The following is a 19,849-nucleotide window of genomic DNA, read 5'->3' on the forward strand; positions in this document are numbered from 1 at the left end:
GCTGCGATTACTGCAATGCATTTCAGGAATATCCAAACCAGCTTTAACCAAGAAGCAATAGAACTGATTTTTTGCAGGAGTTGTGCAAGCTTCAGCTGAAGGCTGCAGTTGTTGTGCCACATTTAGAAAGCTAATAGTGGGAAGGACGCTCGGGCACTGTATCTTTGGATCACAGCAAAGGCAGAATATTTGTTCAGCTGTACATGTGAAGGTGGGCAGGCTCTTCCCCTGCTGAGGAGTTTAGTAGAACTCTCACTGTTCTATTCTCCAGTCTCCACTACAGAAGACCATGCTGCCTTTTTTTTTTTTCCCAGGGATCTTAGATTTCTGCTCCTGCCAATTTGCCTGCATGGGGTATCAATAAAAAGTGACTGACTGAGTCAGGCTTCCTCCCACCCATTTGCACTTTTGCTCCTGTCAGATCTTTTAAAAAACACACAGTTGTGTTTGATCGCTGCTCTAATCAGAAAAACTCTGAAGGACAACAATTATTGTCTTTGTGTAGCACAAGTATCTATGGTTTATCTACAGCTATCTGCTGGCAGGTCCTGTGGCAGTTGGGTTCTGTTACTCCCTGGTACCACATCCCCCTGCCATATTCTTCATTACCTTAATTCTTTAAATGAATATCGTTCTTTCCGACCATTTTGAATGCAATTGTCAATCATCTGCCAAGTGCCTTAGCAACTTGAGCCCACATCCTATAAAGCCTGTAAAAGCTAAAGGCACTGGCCCAGCCTGCTCTTAAACCTGCTGCAAGCAGGCACGTGAGAAATGATGCAAACAATGAGATCATTATTAAAAAAAAAAAGGGGTCATGGTTATCAGTTTGGGAAAACACAACACTAATTACACTTGCAAATGGAATCAGTAGTGGGCAGTGCCCTGACAGTGCCTATCTGGCTGCCACGGAAACCAGTCCCCTGCACCAAAGTCCTCATAAGGGAGGAACAAGAGGATACAAAGCCCTGGAGTAGTAACAATAGCTTCAAAAGCTAGCGCTTGCCCAACATATGAGATCTGGGAGGTCTATCTGTACTCTCAGGACACAAGTTCATGGACAGCAGTAATGACTTCACATAGGGTTAGTTAACTGTGAGTAGATAGCTCATGCAAATAAAACCTCATTGCAGCACATCTCTAGGGAAAAAAAAAAGTTTTAAGATGGTGATTGGACTTGCCAGAGCAATGTGAATGTATTTAGAAGAGGATTTTAGCATTTTGAAAGGTATTTTCATCCTGTTGGGGAGCAGATATTAATGTGCTTCCTGTTCTCTGAAAGAAGGTAAACACCATGGATCTCTCAGACCAAAAACCAAAGGCAATCCAGCATCTGAGCTGCCACAGAGCAGAGCAGGAGAATGTATATGCCTACATACATGCACATATGCACATGCACATCAGGCAGGAGACTGCCAGAGCTTTCTCTGAACGATTTCAGCAGTGTTTTGATTTCTACAGTCTGACACATTCCAGCCATTTAATGAGAAACTGGGGATTTTTATTGAGCTCACATTTAGGGAATTGAGCAGACTATTTTCCTGTGGGAAAATCAGTCCTGTACCTTGCACAGAAATGGCATGAAGTTGCTCTTAATTCCTTTTATTTACTTTTTAAAATCCAGGATGTTGCAGAATACAGGGGAGTGAAACAAGGTGATATATAACTAACAGAAAAATGTGAAATTCTTTTCCAAGTCTTGACATTGAAATGCATGCCTGAAACTCACTCTTGCATGAGCTAATATCAGGCAAATGAAAGCAACTGGCCAGGAAGACAGGTAGATTTCTGTTTAAAATATGAATTTCCCTCTGCAATCAAGAACAGCTCTCTGAGGTTATTTGTCAGGCCCTCACCATGCTACACTATCACAAATTGATTTCAGGAAGAGGATCAGTGAAACTATATCTGACTTGGCAAGGTGCCAGAAGCATTAAAGAGATTATGATTTCCAAGAAAAAAACTGATGATTTCCAGGATGAGGACACAGCCTCTATCACCTGCAGAACCAAGAATTGTAGGTTGGTGGCTCCCCATTGTTTCGTAAGAAAGGCTCACTACAGAAAATTGGTACTATTATATGCCTTTCCCTCCACCCCCAAAATCCTGCTGTTTTTCTTCCTGTCACTTGTCCCACATGCTTTCACCACTCCCCTCTTCATCTCTGGCCACCCAACATAGGATTCCCACCATGTCCTCCTTTCCTTTTGTCATTGCCTCTCCAAGGAGACCCAGGTGAGTGCTCCTGTCAGTGGTTTTCAGCTGGCATCTGTCCAGCTGTTGTTGGAGAGATCACTCAACAGCATCACAGTTTCTCCCTCTATCTGAAGATGTTGCAAAATGCTGATGGGCTTTTCAGTAAGTAGTTGCATCTGTTGAGATGTATGCTTTTCCTGTAATAAAAATATGCATTTTCATAACCACTAAGGATTGCAAATAAATGGTCTCAGGTCTGTATGTATCATTAGACCATTAGACAGTATTGCATTTACATTCAGGAGTTCTCAACAGAACAAAGATCACTTAAAATAGTGAGGATAATGTGAAGAACCAGTTCAAAAAAATCTACAGTTGATTAAAAAAATACCTGAAACAACACTTTTCTAATGATGGTGTTTGAAGTTTGAAATAGGATTAATTGATCTTGTTTCACTGATACTTTTTATGAGTTCATGTAAGAGCAGGGATGCATGTTTTATTTTCAGCTGACTCCTCTCAAACCATATAGTAAGAATCAGATTTTTTAACCCTCTATAACTATATGATACTTACAAAATACTGCTTAAAGCTTTCCTTTAGAATTTTTTTGTTATTAATCCTGCCCATCTTTCACTTGTGCAGTTTAAGAAAAAGCCATTCTGTGATTCTGTGATTCTTTTGTGAAGAAACATCTTGAGTGCAGCTGAACTGAAGTCCACTGGCAGCTGTGAGAAAAGGTTATTGTATTAATCGCTGGATAACAGGAAGCCCCACAAAACCTAGTCTCAGGCTAAGGTAGAACAAGGTATGCTGTTAAAACTACAATCTCCTATTTGATGGAGAAACTGTTTTTGACAACTGATTTGGTAGCGGCACCCAGTGGCTAAAATACAGACTGCAAATTTTACTAGCCCCAAAATTTCCCGACTCCAACATATTCGTGTCCATCTGGTAAAAAGCTTCCAGCTAAGCTCAGGGAGATCCTAGCAAGGGGAAACTGTTTCCAGCCTGTCTCATGAGTACTAAAAGAATTAGATGTTGAGGTATTTAATTACCCTTGGAATACGCCTTTTTGCACTGAAACAGCTAAATATACACATTTTCCTAACATTATTTTCCTATGCAACTGCTGCAGTTGCCATGGGAGGGTTATATAATGATTTGTGGGAAGGGATGCGATCCTCATAGGAACCAAAATATCTTCACTGAGCTCCTGGCTATGTATAGGCTATGCTATAGCACACTATAATATTCTCTGCCTTTGACACTACATATATTTCTATTTACACATGTATGTGTGTGTTACATATAATTATATGTATTATATATAATTATGTGTGTGTGTGCGCACTTGTATTTTGTAGGAAAACAAACAGGTAGACCCAGAACATCAATAGAGTCCACCATCTGCTGGTCCACATTGCTTACGATTTAAAACCTGACATAAGGTTGTACAGTATCAACACTTCAAGAATCAGGGTTTGTGGAAGAAACACTGGGGCCGAAATATTGGCCCCCTGAATGCATCCATCCCACGTAGGCATGAAGGCAGCTGATACTCCTACTCCCCTGCAGGTTTCATGCCCCTGGTCAGGGTAACAGGAGCAGCAGAGCTGCAATGGCACGGGCTGTGACCTACGTTAACTGGAGATGCCCTACACATCCCTTAAGTGTGTACAGGAAGGCTTCTGCTGCCGTATCATCCCTGCTGCTGACAAAACTATCACGAACTTCCCCAAGACATGGGTTTCTTACTCTATGGCTTTGAGCCTTTGGACTGAGCCCCAAGACCCTTTCAGAAGCCTTCAAGGCTGAACCTTGGGGTGGACCTTGGGGTGTCTGCCCATAGAGGAGCAACTACTCTGTTTCCAGAAGCAGTTGGAAATATCTTGCAATAATAAATGTATTCGTAAATACTCAGTCAAAGATCTTAGTGGACCACATAAAAGTAAAATAACATTTTCAAGGCAATGTAAGATCAGTACTAATATGAAAACCATCTATACACCCTTCACAGGAGATAATAAACACAGCTGTTGTAAGGTGCAGGTGGTTACAAATCTGTGGCCGGCTGTGGTAGTTCAAAGAGATAACTTGGTGTGCAGAAAGCTGGGAAACAGCAGCAGAAAGTGCCATGGAATGTTTAAAAACTGGAAAAGCTGGCTGATGTGAAAGGCAGTGAGAGTGAGCATTTTCTGAGGGCTCAGCACAGCCCAGATCTCACTTGCTGGCTTGTGGTCATAATGACAGATCACTGCTGCCCTCTCAAAGCTGCCTGTGAAGCTTAAGGGGAAGATGTCAAGCACACTCAGCATGAAGAGCCTTAAAAACACACACCAGCAGGTGCCATGTTGTTCTGTCCCTTGTGCATCAAGATAACTGCCTGGCAGGAGAGTTTCCAAAATAGTTGCTGTTCCAGTTGTTCCTCCTAGTCGTAAGTCTCCCTCCTACCACACCAGACTTTAGCACCAGAGAGAAACACACCTACTGCTCAAACTAGTTACAGATGCGATTCTCACTTTGGTGAGTTGTTCTTCCTCTGGGAATCACTGGCCAAGAGAACATTGTGCCATATGAACATCTTAAATAGAAGGCGTTGGAGTTAGGAAGAAGCAAACAGCTGAACACATCCCCATCTCTAACTCCCACCCCTTTTCCAAGGCTTCCTCTGCACACAGCAGAAGCAAATTCATCTCAGTCACGCATCTTCATGGATACTTTCACAGACTGCACCATGAACTTAATTCTCTATTTTCAGTCTCCAGCTGCTGGGCAGACACCTCGAAGAACAGGATGGAACAGGAAGCTTGTAATGATAGTTTCCTAAACAGCCAGAGAAGATCTGGTACACCTCCTGCATTCAGGCTCTGCCTGTATGGTTAATGAAGCACAAAAGCAGCTCATTTTGGGAGGTAGAAGATTCTTCATCACTGAGGATTATTTATTTGTCACTGTTCCTCCATTATGAGAGAGAGGATGGACTAGAAGACCTCTCAAGGTACTCTGCAGCCCTATTTTCTATATTTCTATTTATGACTAAAATTCTCTGACTGACATGAAGGGACTTTCTACACTGATTACAATCCTAACCAAAAAAAGAAAAAAGAAAAAAGAAAGAAAGAGAACACCTCTGCTCCTCTCCCCACAGTGATACTTCTTAGTAGGAAAAGTCAACTTTTATTCTGTCTTAAGTGCATTAAATGCAGAAAAATATTTGCCGATTAGTTGAGGACAATTTAAAAAGTACTGATTAATACATAAACCTTGTGTTGCATTTAAAATTATATTTAAAAGAAGATCCATATCCCTTTTTCATGTTTCAGTAAATGTTGTCTTTCATATTTGAGATAATTCTTCTACCTTTAATAAAGATGTATTAGTGAAATATTTTCTCATCAGCTTTCCCAGGCAATACTTCGCAAGTGTTCTACCTGCAAAACATTGACCTTCTTTTGCTTTGCTCAAGCTTAGTGGCGTCTGCAGCTATCACAGAATGAGGGAACCTTCCCTTTTCTCACAGTATTATAGAGAGCCCAGCATCCCCAGGTCGACTTTTAGGACCTTTTCCTAATCCCTATAAAATGCAGGAGGTTCCAATGGGATGAGAGAGTGAGAACTCCTTTCTCCACTTCCCCACCCCTCAAAAAACCCAAACAACAGTTTGAATGCGGAGAAGGAATTATAAACACAGGGAACTGATAGGGATGAACTCTGCTTGCCAGTTCTGACCAAGGTTTACATCCTAAAATACTGCTCAGTGATCAGCCCTTTGAGACTTTGCTTTCCTCACATTTCCTAACGTCAAAGCTGAACCTTACTCACTCTAGTTTTCCTGTCATGCAATCAACCGCAGTCAAGGGGAACAAAGAGTTTCCTTTTCTGTTGCATAGTTGATCGTCACAAACCTTCTTAGTTGATCCTTTTCTCTTTCCCTGTGGAGAAAAACAAATTCAAAGCAATTCTAATGAATCAATTGTTGTCTTCAAAGGTCTGTTCTGGTTTTTGTTGCTTTCTGGTTCTTCTCCTCTTTGAAGGGCGATGTACAAAAACTGAGACAACACGTCAGCCTTTCCACTGCTGAATAGAGCAGAAGGGTTGCTTCATGCTTTTGTGGGCAATATTTCTGCTTATACAGAATTTTTATCTCCAAGTGATTTTGCACAAAAGCATGATGCTGTTGACTTTTATCCCAGCTTATGATAGGCTACTCTATGGACCATTTTTGCAAAATTGTGGGTTACTGTGTTTCTCCCGAACTTTTGCCTGTAATACTGGTTGTTTCAGTTACATGTAGAACCATTTACTTCCAGGAACTTGTATCATCTTTCTAGCCATGGGTTTTACAGCCAAAAAATGATGTGGGTTTTTCTTTTCCTGTATTAAATTTCATTCTATTTTTTTCCCCAAGATACTTCTCCAATTTGTAAAGATCATTTTGAATTACAATCCCACCCTTCAAAATGTTTGATGTCCCTCTTGGCCTGGTGGCTGCCAACACTCATTGTAGACAATGATCCTAGGAGATTTTTGTACATTGCTGTTAAAAGTTGACTTTTTGCTTTCACCTATAGATCAGTTTTGAAAAGTGTTTTCCTTAGCCTAGATTAACAGAGACTTTAAGTACCTTGAAAAGACAGAGACTTTATTTACTGCTACTCTTCTAAAGGAAGCAGCATATGGGCTGGCAAACTCTGTTAATACAGAGCAGTCCTGCAAAGATTGCATTTCTTGCAGCTTTTCCCTGTGTAAAAAGCAACCTTCTTGTTTTGCTCTTTGAGACACTGCCTGGCCTTCATATTCTTCTGTCACAGACCTAATTCTTGAACTGTCTTTTTGAATCCTGGCCTAACTGCATTATATCTATTCATTTTTTTAAGACAATGATTCAAAGGATTTTTGTACATGTTGAATGATCACAGAAATACTTCACAGAAATGCTTATGCAGAAAACTAGTTCTCACTAGTATATGTTTTGGATCAGGATGAGCTCTTAGCTTCTGGTTCATTATCATGTACTGTAACTCATACTGTCACAAAGTGGCTTTCTATTAAATGTATACCTTTGAGTGCCATGTTATCTGGAGGATTATTTGGATGGGATGTCTCACAATAGATTATTTATTGAATTAAAGAATATAGAGATTATGAAATAAAATTAAAAGTATATAGAGAATATGGAGATAAAGAGATTCAGAGAACACCATCACCCTTCAGGCACTGATTTTGCAGACAAACAAATTATGAATTTATTTTTCCATCAATTCATACTAAATATCCTCTTTTGTTTCATATCCTCCTTCGTGTAAACTGCTATTGCTTCATTGACCACAGCAGACTTGTGACTTTTATACCAGCTGAGGACCTGCTTCCAATATACTTCAGCTAGAATATTAAAAGCACATACTCTTCACAAAATAATTTAAAAAAAAAAAAAGGGTAACGACATCTGGTGTCCTTTAATGTAGACTAAATAATGAAAGGTTTTAAAGCATGGTATGCTTCAGTAATTTAAGCTCTATTTCAGTTTCAGGCTGTACAGTAAACATTTCATTTCATATAAGTAGTGTCATTAAAATACTTAGTGTATAGAATAGGATAGGGGGTCTTCTGGCAGATTATTGGTGAATTACTGAAGTTAGAGGATATGGGGAACAGAAGAGATTCTGTATGTATTTGTAGATTAAGAGAAAAGCCACAGATATTTCTAACAAGAGAGAAGAGATATGAGACATTTTTGCAGATTATAAATAAGCTCAATGGCCATTTGTAATGGGAAGCTGACTGATCTCATATACATCGAGGTTTCTTACTTGCACTAACCTTCATTCAGGTATAGAATCCACCTTCCTCTGGCTTTGCATTCACAATGTGAATTTCATTTGAGAAAGAAGGCAAGTAGGGCATGCAGCACAGGTTTGTTGCCCAGATCTGAACAGTGCTCTAGACAGAAAGGAGAGGAACAGACTGGGGAATCTGTGGGAACATGGTCATATAATGGGCTGTAAACATCTCCCACGACAGTGGGAACTTGTAAGGAGCGTATAGCATTTTTATAAAACGTAAAGACAAACATGTCTGAAATTTGGGATAATTAAGAAGGGAAAAATAATAGGAGAAATAGAAATAGAAAAAGCAGGAGAGAAAGAAAAAAGGAGAGAAGGAGAGAGAAAAAGAGAGAAAGAAAAGAAATAGAGAAAGAAAAGAGAGAAAGAGAGAGAGAGAAAGAAAAAAGAAAGAGAGAAAAAGAAAGAAAGAGAGAGAGAAAGAAGGAAAGAAAGAAAAAGAAAGGAAGGAAGGAAGGAAAGAAGGAAGAAAGAAAGAAAGGAGGAAAGAAAGAAAGAAAGAGAAACAAAGAAGAAAGAAAAAGAAAGAGAAAAAAGAGAAAGAAACAAAGAAAGAGAAACAAAGAGGAAGAAAGAAAGAAACAAAGAAAGAGAAAGAAAGGAAGGAAGGAAAGAAGGAAGGAAAGAAGGAAGAGGCAGAGCAACCTGTCTGATAGACTTTTCATCTCAAAAGTGACAACCATGGAAAGACTGGAGACAGGCTTTCCAAATGGTATTCCAGATTGATGTACAATGATAGTTGGGGATACAACCATCAACTAACAGGCTCTTCTGCATACATTTGTTGGTAAATCATCAGAGACAATGACAATTCCATTAGATCCTTCCCAGAATGAACATAGAGAAGAGAAATGTCAGGAGAAAAAGTAACATCAAGCAAATTCATATAGTATTTAGAAGTTTGTCCTTGTTTCTGTCAGAAACACCACTATTCAACAGCATTCAAAGGAAGACAAGCTCTTGCATTATAGTGCATATCACTAATTAAAACCAATTACAGTAGTAATTAAAATACTTTATTCCACTGCTCTCAGGTGGCAAAGTTAGTGTATATCTTGGGTCTTTCTATTAGCTCAGAGCAGGAACACTGAGGAGATTATTTGGCAAAAAATATCTTTGTAGCCTCTGGACACAAAATTGAAAGTTCTCTTGGTTAATTTCATTAGTTTAATTAATTTGGCCAATTTAATTAATTAGATTTTCATCAAAACTGATAAAAAAGAAACTAAATACTGCTTTTGTGTTGACAGTGTTTTTTTTAAATAATGTTCGTTAAAAGGTGTTCCTCCCCAGACAATTTTGAAAAATATTCTCCATAGAAACTGAGGTGTTTTATGTGCCAAGCTTGTCTTTCACTCTGTTGCCTTTGTGACGACTCTTAGATGACTTTAGAAGAAAAAAGGTATCAGCTTGCAGATTGCAGCCTGCAGGCACTGAATAACCTGCAGCTTGGGTTAGTTTCTCTGCCTCTAATGTGCAGAGTCATTTGTTCCACGCAAAATTCTCTTCAGCACAAACAAACGGGGGGAAGTGAGATTGAGATATGCAAAAAAAATTTGCCAGAATGATGAGTAAGTTAAACTTGGGTCAGCTTTTATCTTCCCTTGAAGACTTGCTAGTGGAAACCAGCCATGGAGTCAGGGAGGGAAGGTCAAACACCAGCAGTGAGAGATCAAAACCAGCCTGAACACCAGAATAGCTTTCAGGCTACCCCCTGAGTGGAACTAACCTCTTTAACTGTCTTCCTAAACACAGCTAATTGCAAAGTTGGGGGTTTTTTGTCTGATAAGCCATTCATTTCACAACCTAGTTGCATAGATCTTTAATTTTGGGAAACAATACGGTTATTTTTCTTTCTCTCACCAATTCCATTAACCTCTCTATGTTAACCTACCTAGCACCATCTTTACTTGCAAAAGAAAAAAATAAGATGCTTTTCTGCAGGCATTTGACCTTTCTCTAACATAGGCTTTAATTTCTTGATCTGGGTAAGTGGAGGCTTGTATATTTGATAACAACTGAATGTCATGGTCAGTGTTTCAGACAGAATCTCTCTTACAGTTAGTTTCTGGGCTCTAGGAGAAAAGGCACATGGAGGGAACTGGAATTTCTGGCACAAGAGATTGTGAAGGATCCTTTTTCCAAACTGCCCTGGTGAAGCAGTTTTGGTAAGCTGTCATCTTATAGTCCACATACTGAAAAGAAAAGCACTCAACGTCAGTGTTATACTGTTGAAGGGTGGACTTGGAATGTTATCTGGGCGTGGACCCAAATGAAGCTAGTGGTTCTAACAGCAAGCAAAAGTAACACTTCATATTGTAAGAGACTGTCAGGATTAGTGGAAACTATATATAATTAAAGCTTGTTTCTTTGTATATAACAGCCTTTAGTACCTTTCTCTTAAAGTTAACAAATATTCCTATCCATTTGCTGCAGCAGCATATATCTGTAATCTGATTCAATTCCCAGGTGATATCTTTGTTTCATGCTATGGAACTCTGGCTGTGACCACACTAACAACCACAAACACAAGGCAGAGTTATAAATGACAGTAGGAGTGTTTACTCACAGCTGCAGTGGGTGTGCACAAAATAGGTATCATTTGGGGAAACAGGAGAAAAGAATGGTGGAAATAAATAGTATTTGATCCATTCAGAATCTATTCTAATTCTGGAGCATATCAATATGTGATAATGCTACAGTGGATGGCTCTTGTACCAGTTCTGTAATTGGAGCTGAAATGATTATTCTTTAAAGCAGTCAGTCATTTTGCTTATCCCTGAGGAAGATTACAGTATCTTATTCCCCAACATTGAGCACTTGGTTTTTCCAATTCTGAGTATTCCAAGTTTAATTTGAAATAATTTCCAAGTTTTAATTTGAAAATTGAATAATTTCATGAACATATTTTAGGATGCATTTTAACTTTTCTGTGACTTGAAGGTTCTTATTAGTGGAATGACACAGGTTTTTAAAAACCTACTAGGTGAAAGTTTATTGAATTCAGGTGCAAAATTTTTTAAAAGTTCTTGCTAAACTTCTCTGTTAAAATATATCCATTAAATGTTACATTTGATAGAATTGAACAGGCTGAGGATAAAACTGAATAAGAGAAAAGTGTCAGAGATAGGAAAATATTAAGGATTTAGGCAGGATTTAGGTGACTTTGCAAAAGGCTAAGCTTATGCAAGGCAATACTGTGGCGTTTTTGTGCTGATGCAAGGCAGTACTATGGTGGTTTTGTGCTAGACACTTAATGACAGATGATGTGTTTTTAATAAAAAGGTCAACTAAGAAACATTCAAGGCATCTGTGAAAGGGATGTTCGCATCTCACAGCTGTAGTTCACATCAATAACACCTTAACAGAGATATACTCAAACTCATGGGGGTTTGTCCACCATTTCCTTTACCACTTTTTGGACAATACGCAGCTGTTTGCCATCACAACCCCCTGCTTGAATTTATCATCCCTTCAGATTTGCCAGCAGGAAAACCTGTACAAGCTCTCCTTCCTAGTTAGAGCAGCCGGGACCAGTTCATCACTGTGTGGGTGTAACCCAAACTGTGTATTCTACACCCTCTATGTCATTTCCCAGGAACTGTACACAACAGACCACTTGCAGCAGCTGCCCAGAGCACACCTGGCCCCTCAGGCTATAGGCTGGGTGTTGGGAAGCCTGTGAGATAGGAGGATGCTCCTATCCTCACACCAATGAGTCAGGTGTGATAACTCCCCTCCAGGGAGTCATTAGCACGTCCACACCCAGCTTGAGGGGTCATGCTGCTAACAGGCCACCAAGGATTCCAAAAATATCTCACAATCACCCACTGTGGAACTCCCCACCCTAGAGGTACTGCGCATTCCCACTCAAACCTGAGTGCATATAATCTTGGGGGTCTTGGGACTTCTGGCCCCATTTGTCGGATCCAGAGGAGGATCAGAACCTCGACTGGACTGCAACCACCACACTTGACCAGACTGTAACCAGAACTCTCACCAACAGGTTTTCCCTTTCCTTTTACGTTGGACTCAGGGGGACCACGTGGGGCTCAGCACGGGGGCCAACAAACACCATTCTGTTCGTGCCCCAGGGTGCTGGGTTATACATCTGGGTTTTGTGGGTTAAAACCAATTGTTTGTCCATATAATTGTATTTATTATATCATTTTTATTAAATTGTAACTCTGACTTATAATCTCTTTTTGAGTTGGGTTCATTTCTCCTGCCAGTTTACCTTTAAACCAGCACACTCTCCTAAAGCTGACTCATTCAAATCCAATAGGCTGGTTTAGACAACTTAAACAGAAAACGTGTTGACCCAACAGAATTTGTTTGAAATGGTTTAGTAAACCTTCAGATGAGTAGGTGCAGGTGCAAAGATGAAAAGGGGAAAAATAAAGAGGAGTTTAGAACAGGTTGTAGATAATTTTCCTTTTCAACTGGTACAGTTAGACGCTGCAGATTAAATTTGTCCTTGAATTACTCACGCATGTTTTTCTAATGCTGAGGAACTGATCTGAGCTGATTTCTGGTTTGTATTTTGGTTCATACAGGAAGGGCCACATCAATTGCTCTTGTTTCATACCTTGCCCTAGGTCTTCAGGCCCTCCACTGGGTGATTATTATCTCTGACTGAAGACACACCCAGGTCAAGAGCTTGGGTCACTTTCAAAAGCATTTGAGTAACATCATGCACCACCCTTCCTGGACAGTTTGACATGCAAGCACTGGAAGGAGCCTCCTGGGTCACAAATTCCTGCAGATTTCCATGCCATATACCGCCCCCCCCCCATAAATTCATGAAGTTCTTCTCTAAAAGCATTGCCCTCTCCTCACTCCAGTTTCTGCAAGGACTACGTTCTGATAATCAGAACCCATCCCTAAATTTCCAGCCCGTTAGCTGTAGGCTGAGTCTTTTGGTTATAACATGCTTGTCCCATGAAGGGAAGCATTAACCAGCATCCAGAGCACTTTGCTAGGTCAGAGATGTCCAGGAGATATGTATAACTCCAGCATTCCATCAAAAGGGAGCATCTCCCTGGGCAAGTGGCTCCAATGCGTTAGTGGGACTCCAGCAAAGCAACATTATCCCGGGAGCCCATGGAGCTCATATGCTGGAGTACATACTGCTGGCTACAGCTGACACTGCTCCACACAGATCCCCAAGGAGTTACAACAATATAGTCCTGTTCTTGAATTTGCCATTTCTTCATTGTGAACACCACCAAAAAAAGTGCAAAACTCTCGGTAAGTTTTAGATTAAACAAAAGTTTAATCTAAAACAACAAAACAAAACTCAACAAAAAAGAAACAAAACTGAAAAGCAGAAGTAAATTCCACATCTGCAAACTCAGTTTCAGTATTCAAATGCACTTACTCTGCCAGGAAAGGAATCCTTCTCAGCAAAGCTGTTCGAAAAACTGCCCAGCATTTCCTTTCTATTTTGTCAACATTTAGCTACAGTACAAAATTGGCTTAACTATATAATGAGAAAACCAGTTACTTTGTATATTACACTAAAGATGAAATGCATGTTAACATTAATGCTACCTATTATTACTTTGTAAATGGAAGGTTATTTACCCTCTGAGAAAAAACATTTCAGAACCCAGTTAAGGTAACCACATAGATTTAATAAAAAAATCAAATAAAATCTTAATTGGGCTTGGAACTTCAAAAAAGGGGAAATATCAAAGTTAGGCTACATAAATTAAACATAAAAAATACATCTCATTTACTAGTAATACTTTGCAAGATTGTCTGTGGAGTCATAAATTCAGAAATTTAGCATGCCGATAAGAAATAAGGAAGAGGGAAGCAGGAAGATGAATTGTAGTGGGAAAGCATTCCTAAATTAATTCAGGATGTGTTCTGTCTAATACTGTTGAAGATCTAAATGAGAACTCTTTAAACTGTAGATACAGAACCAAGTCCCGGTGTGATTCACATTCTAACTTCAGATCTCATATGCCATGCTAAAATAGATAAATCTTGCTTAGGATAGCAAAGGAAGCTCAGTTTGGTTCCCCAGCTTTTTTAGAAATTTTGGTAGGAGTGCCAGAGTTAGGCAGCAATGCTTTGTAAAATCTAATATTAACAGGCAGACCACCTTGTTTGTCCTTCATTCAGTACCTGAAAAATAAAACACAGTGCAAGAACAGGATAAAAACACCAGCTATGGAACTGACAGCCAAGGAAGTACAGCAAGATGATTTGCAGTTGTCTGCTTGGTTTTTATAGAAGTATCATAGAACAGTTTGGGTTGGAAGGGATCTTTGCAGATCATCTAGTTCCAACATGAACATCAGTTCAGGCTGGAATCAGTTCAATCATGAACTGATTATGCTTTTCCTGGTCTGCTGTGTTAGTAACAAATATTATACTCTCCAGTAGCACAAAATAAACCTTTAGCCTCCCTTTCTATTTCCATAACATCAGGAGAAGTTCAACTTTTTTGGTATCCTGATGAGTATCTCTGGTAGAATATGCTGAAGATAGAAGCTCCTGTTTACTTCACGGGCTTTGAAAGGAATTGGGAATACTTTGCCGCTTCAAGAACTGGGTCACTCATGAGCAAAACTTCATGCACTAATTCTCAGTGCAAAGCTGATTCAGTGGCTCTCAGAAGTGTATGCAGAATAAATGTTGAAAGATGAGGCTCTAGCTCAAGCTACTTCTTCCCTAGGAAGAGGTAGAAACAAACAGAAATAGAAAAGTGATTTAGGCAGGGAAGAGTGCAGAACTGTGCTCTGATGACCGTCCCTGGGACAAGAAGGATACAAGCCGCTATCCTATCCTATGCCATCCCATGCCATCCCATCCCACTGTGGTAGCACCTGCTACCCCACACAGCTAGACTGTTTTCATGTGGTAGCAATTGTACATGGTCCAGTATTTCCAGATCATAGAAGAAGCAAAAACTGAAGTAGAATACTGCTTTTTGGCAGTTTTGGCAGTCAGAGAAGTCTGCAGCCTTATGAGTAATTGCTGCTCTCTAAGGCTAGAACAAGCTTGGCCTCACCCATTTAAACAAACTAGGCATCTGGTGAAGTGCATGTGGCTTATTCTAAACATAAACCCTGAGAAACTGTGTTTGGTCAGTCCTGAAAAACAACAAATGCAGGACCTGGTGATTTTGCAAAAGAAGGGATGTCCGCAGAAGACGACCTGTTGCTGGACACGCTCCACGGTCAGAATCAAAAATGTCTTCCAGCTAGGATGTTGATGTGCTTGCATGGTTAGCCTCATTGGTTGTGCGCAAGATAAGGAACACTGACAGCTTTATATTTGCACTGAAAAGAAACTAGAAGGCAAGGTAGTGTGTAATGCACTCCAGCATGACATGTTCAGCCTCCTTTGCAAAGCTGTATAAATAGCATTTCTGTACACAATCTATTTTGGTGATATGGGCATGAGGATTTACTTTGCCTATGTGTTGACTAGAAGTTCAGTCCTCCGCGAGGAGCTGCAGGCAATGTTTGTTAACACATAGAGCATCTCTTTGCATCTGGCAAGAAGACAAATTGTGAAATGATTGTGTTCCACATCCTCTGCTACATTTTGGATGCATTTTGGAGTCACTGTACAAGAGATAAGCAGACGGGTTGTGGAGGGCTCTGAATTTCATGGTAATTTTGCCCTAGACACTGATTACTGCAAGATGGTTGAATATTTTTGCTGACCAGAGCAACATCAATTCTTGCACAATAGCTGCTCCTGTGTACAGTAATGGAGAAAGATAATAAAAAATTACTAACTTTGTTGCACTTCCTACTTGAAAGTGTTGCACTTGACTGATTCATACAGAGGTTACTTCAGTTCCAGTTTTTACAGTTCCACTTATTCCCGCTATCAAACTACTTTAAGATAAAAGCAGTGTAAATGGAGGGTCAGATGGCCTCTTGGATTGAACATTACGTCCTCTTCTCAGTAACACAATGGGCCCTATGCCCATCCTCACCCAGAGTTTCCAGAGGCACCCAAGAGAGAACATTAAAATGCATCTTTGCTACCTTTCATAAACCCAATTTTCATTTAAAATTCAGCAAAATGATAATTTACCGTAAGTTGAGCATTCAATGCGTACTTCACATTACGTTGAGCCTAAACCAGTAGTGACACAGTGGGAAATGAAGTAAACCGGCTGTGCCATTCAACATGGCCCATCCTGTCCCCAGCGCGTGTTGGATGGGCGTCCAGCTCGCAGCATCACAGCTGGAGAGGGCCGGGCTTTTTGTCGGCCCTGCAAGACTCGGGAGCGCCGAGAGTCTTTGTTCTACCTCAGGCAAGACCATGAGGTTTCTAACCAGAGATCTGACACCTCAACCTTCCTGCTCCTAGTGGCAGCGACCGACTGGGCGACGGGGGTGCTGTTTAGCAGGGCGGTTCTGCGTAGCATGTGAACGGGGACAAGACGGGTTTTCAAGCTCGTAGCGGGCGCTGCGGTGCCCAGCAGAGCCTGACCCTACGCCCACACCCCGCACCCGCCAGCGGACCGGCATCACCGGCTGCCCCCGCTTAGCACCTTCGCCCTGTTCGCCCCGCTTCCCTGTCCGCCCGCTGCCGGCACAGCCACTTCAGCCGAGTCGGGAGCGAAGCAAAGCGGGGTGCGCGGCGGCCGCCCTGCCCCGGAGGGGTCCCTGTGAGGGAGCGGGTGTTGAGCGCCGCCGGGCGAGGTGGGTCTCGCCCCCCTTTGCCCCCGGTCCCCCCCAGCCCGGCGGCCGAGGTGGGCTCCCGCGGAGCCGCCACCGCCCACCGTCCGCGGCGAGGCGGGCCGGCGGGGCCAGGGGGCGGAGGGGGAACGGCGGCGCACGGCGGCGAGGTGGCTCGGCAACCCTCCCGGAGGAGCCCGGCCCACCTCTCCCGTGCAGGCACCCCCTCCTCCCCGCCCCGAAAGAGGAACTCCCCGCCCGCGCAGCCCGGCCGCGGCGCAGGAGAAGCGGCGGCGGCAGCGGCGGCACCGCGCCCGCCCCTCCGCGCACCATGGCGGAGCAGCGCCCGCCGCCCGCCGCCGCCTGAGGCGCCCCGCGGCGCCGAGCCGAGTCCGCGCCCATGGCGGCGGCGCCGCCGCCCGCCCTCAGCTGGGCGCTGCCCCTGCTGGCGGCGCTGGCGGGCGCCACCGGACCCCAGAGCTTCGAGCTGCCGGGGGCCCCCATCGACAACATCGAGGTGAGCGGCGGCGCCGTGCTGGTGGCGGGCGGCAGCTGCCTCTACGAACTGCGGCCCGAGCTGCGGCCCCGGCTCCGCGTGGTGCCGGCGGCGGGGCAGAGCTGCGGGGAGCCCCCCGGCATGCGCAGCAACCTGCTGCTGTACTACGAGGAGGCCGGCGGGGTGGGCGTCCTGCTGACCGGCTGGACCCAGGAGGACGGTGCCTGCCAGGTGTGGGAACAGCCGTCCTACCGCCAGCGCTTGAACGAAAGAGAGGTGGTCAGTTGCCTGCCCGATGGCTCCACCGCCGGCGTCGTCTTCCAGCAGGCTGGCGCCTGGTACCTGGCTGTGGCGGCCACCTACTCAACTAGCGCTGACACGAACCACCTGCGCTGCGAGCCCTCCAAGTCGGACAAGGAGACTGTCATCACGGTGCGCAGCATGGTCAACCTGAAGTCCAAGGAGGAGCTGGGCATCATCAAGCGCAGGGAGGAGCCTTTACACTTCGTTGATGCGCTCCAGTGGGGGGATCACCTCTTCTTTCCCTACTACACGTTGAAGGCCAGGTCGGGCAATGACACAGAACCACCCAGCATGGCTGTCCTGCGCCAGCTGCGCCCCTCAGAAGGTGGCCTTACTTTGCAAGGGCACGTCTATTTGGACTGCGGCTGCAGGAGCCTCATTGTTTCCTCCAGCCTCGTACACCAGGGTGATCGTGGCTGGTGGGTGGGTGTTTTCCGCCACAGCCACAATGCCAAGGCCTGGAACACCACCGCTGTCTGCATCTTTGAGATGGAGGAGATGAAGGAGCAAGCCTGTGCATCCACACACTTCAATATGAACGGGAAGAGCTGTGTAAGTCTGGGCATCGTTTTGCTAAGCTTTCGTCCTGCACGCCCTTGTTGACACTGTTGTTGTTGTGGCTGGTGTCCCTGTGCATGACTCGTGGGGTGTCCCTGACCTGAAGGCACATGAAGTTTGTGGGGAACTTCAGAGCCGCATTAGGCTTTGCACATCAGCCCTGGCTCTGTCAGCCCTAGTGATTTCTCCAGCTCTTCCCGTTACTAAAAAGCTGATTCCTTACCAGATCCCGAAGTGTTCTTCCCACCTATCTGTTGGAAAAGATGTGTCTGAGGGAGCATCTGAGGGCATCCTGAGTCGGGCTGGGGTCTTAGGCTCCTTGCTCAGTGTGCACTTTTCTGCCTAGAATTAGTCGTACTTCATTTTATTTTCCGTACAACCTAGATAAAGCATCTCCTACCTTGTTCTGTGCATTCATATCTCATGTCCTTACAGCTGCATCAAAACTGAAAAAAGGCCCATCAAATTGACTCCCGTGCACTGGGTTGTATGCATTGTTATCCCTATTGCTCACTAGTTGTCTGTGGTTGCTTGTTCAGCGGTAGGTGTTTCCTGTGTCTCTCAGGATTGGCCTCACCTGGAGGGCTCACAGACAACCCCCCAAACCTGTATGTGCAGCAGACGGGGATAGGCGATACCTCCTTGTTGTTGCAGTGGTTACATTTTCACAGACAGTGGTATCCTATGGAGATCCCCTGGTCAGCTACTTCAGTAACACTCTCTCTTTAGCTCCTTCCTCCTTTTGAGGGTGAGCTGAGCACAGGGAGGGTGGGATGGGCAAGGGTACTGGCTTTGTGGTGGTCTTGGTACTAAAGAAGTTAACTAAAAATTAAATTCAAGAAGGTAAAAATGTAATTCAGGTAAAGAAGGTCCTTCTACCAGGCCTGTCCATGCTCTTAAGTTACACTCAGAAGTCTTTTCAGACCCGTGGCAAAAGGAACACTGAAAAGTATCAAGAAGAACTGTAAGGGATCAAGCAAGCCTTCATAAAGCAAGACCGAAGCCTTTTGCAGTTCCCCCACCATCCAGGGACTTTGCAGCTTAACCCCTGAATCGTTGCTGTGTTAGGATGGGAGTTTGTTGGAAAGTCCTTGAAAGAAGTACAGTAGGTTTACTGTCACTCCTTGGCTTCCCAAATCTAACTCACAGTGGACTGTAGTGCTGAGATTTTTCCAAATTACCAGAGGGCACGTGTGATTCAGTCTGCTCATCTCCCTATTGATTTGCGAGACTATTGCCAGTGTTAGAGGACATAGTTGTGAATGAGAACCCCATACGTGGGTGAGACAACTGTGCTAAAGTAAATAGTGAAACTCACTACGGAGCCAGAGCCAATCCTTTGCTTTCCAGTGCTAGCTTATAGCTTACTGCACGATGTCTGTGCTCTCATAAGGCAAATTTCTGGAATGAAAGTCTCATCCTGATCCCAAAATACCTATGTGCTTGTTGGAATTATAGTTTGTACTGTTTGTTCCTAATCACTTGTGAAGTTTATTTGTGAGGTGCTTTCTGAGCCTGCAAAACAAAACAGAAAAAGAAACATCCCTTTATAAACATCCTTTATAAATGCTTTACAAAGCTCCATGCAAGAAATTTCGGAAGAGTCTTATGGAGTTCATAGAGTAACATAATGCGGGTAAGGTGAGGCAAGTATTTCAGTGCACAGGGGAAGTCCCTGTCCCCATTGCCTCTCAGGGTTTGAATATGAAAAATCAATGATCCACTTGTTTCAGGATTGGTCTGATTCAGATCAGACCCCTGTGACTCCAGAGTTACTTTTGTGTCCTAAAAGGCTC

General features: G+C 43.2%; 1 protein-coding gene across 1 annotated transcript in view; it reads left to right on the forward strand.

The window, feature by feature from the left end:
- The first annotated feature begins 17,110 nt into the window (after nucleotides 1-17,110).
- PLXNC1 (plexin C1) overlaps nucleotides 17,111-19,849 on the forward strand; it is a 69,634-nt gene continuing 66,895 nt past the window's right edge. Inside the window, exon 1 of the mRNA XM_032688730.1 lies at nucleotides 17,111-18,047. Within this exon, the coding sequence (XP_032544621.1) occupies nucleotides 17,334-18,047 (714 nt within the window). The 5' untranslated portion in view covers nucleotides 17,111-17,333. The remainder of the gene's footprint in view (nucleotides 18,048-19,849) is intronic.

Source organism: Chiroxiphia lanceolata, chromosome 5, assembly GCF_009829145.1.
Source record: "Chiroxiphia lanceolata isolate bChiLan1 chromosome 5, bChiLan1.pri, whole genome shotgun sequence".
NCBI classification, from domain to species: domain Eukaryota; kingdom Metazoa; phylum Chordata; class Aves; order Passeriformes; family Pipridae; genus Chiroxiphia; species Chiroxiphia lanceolata.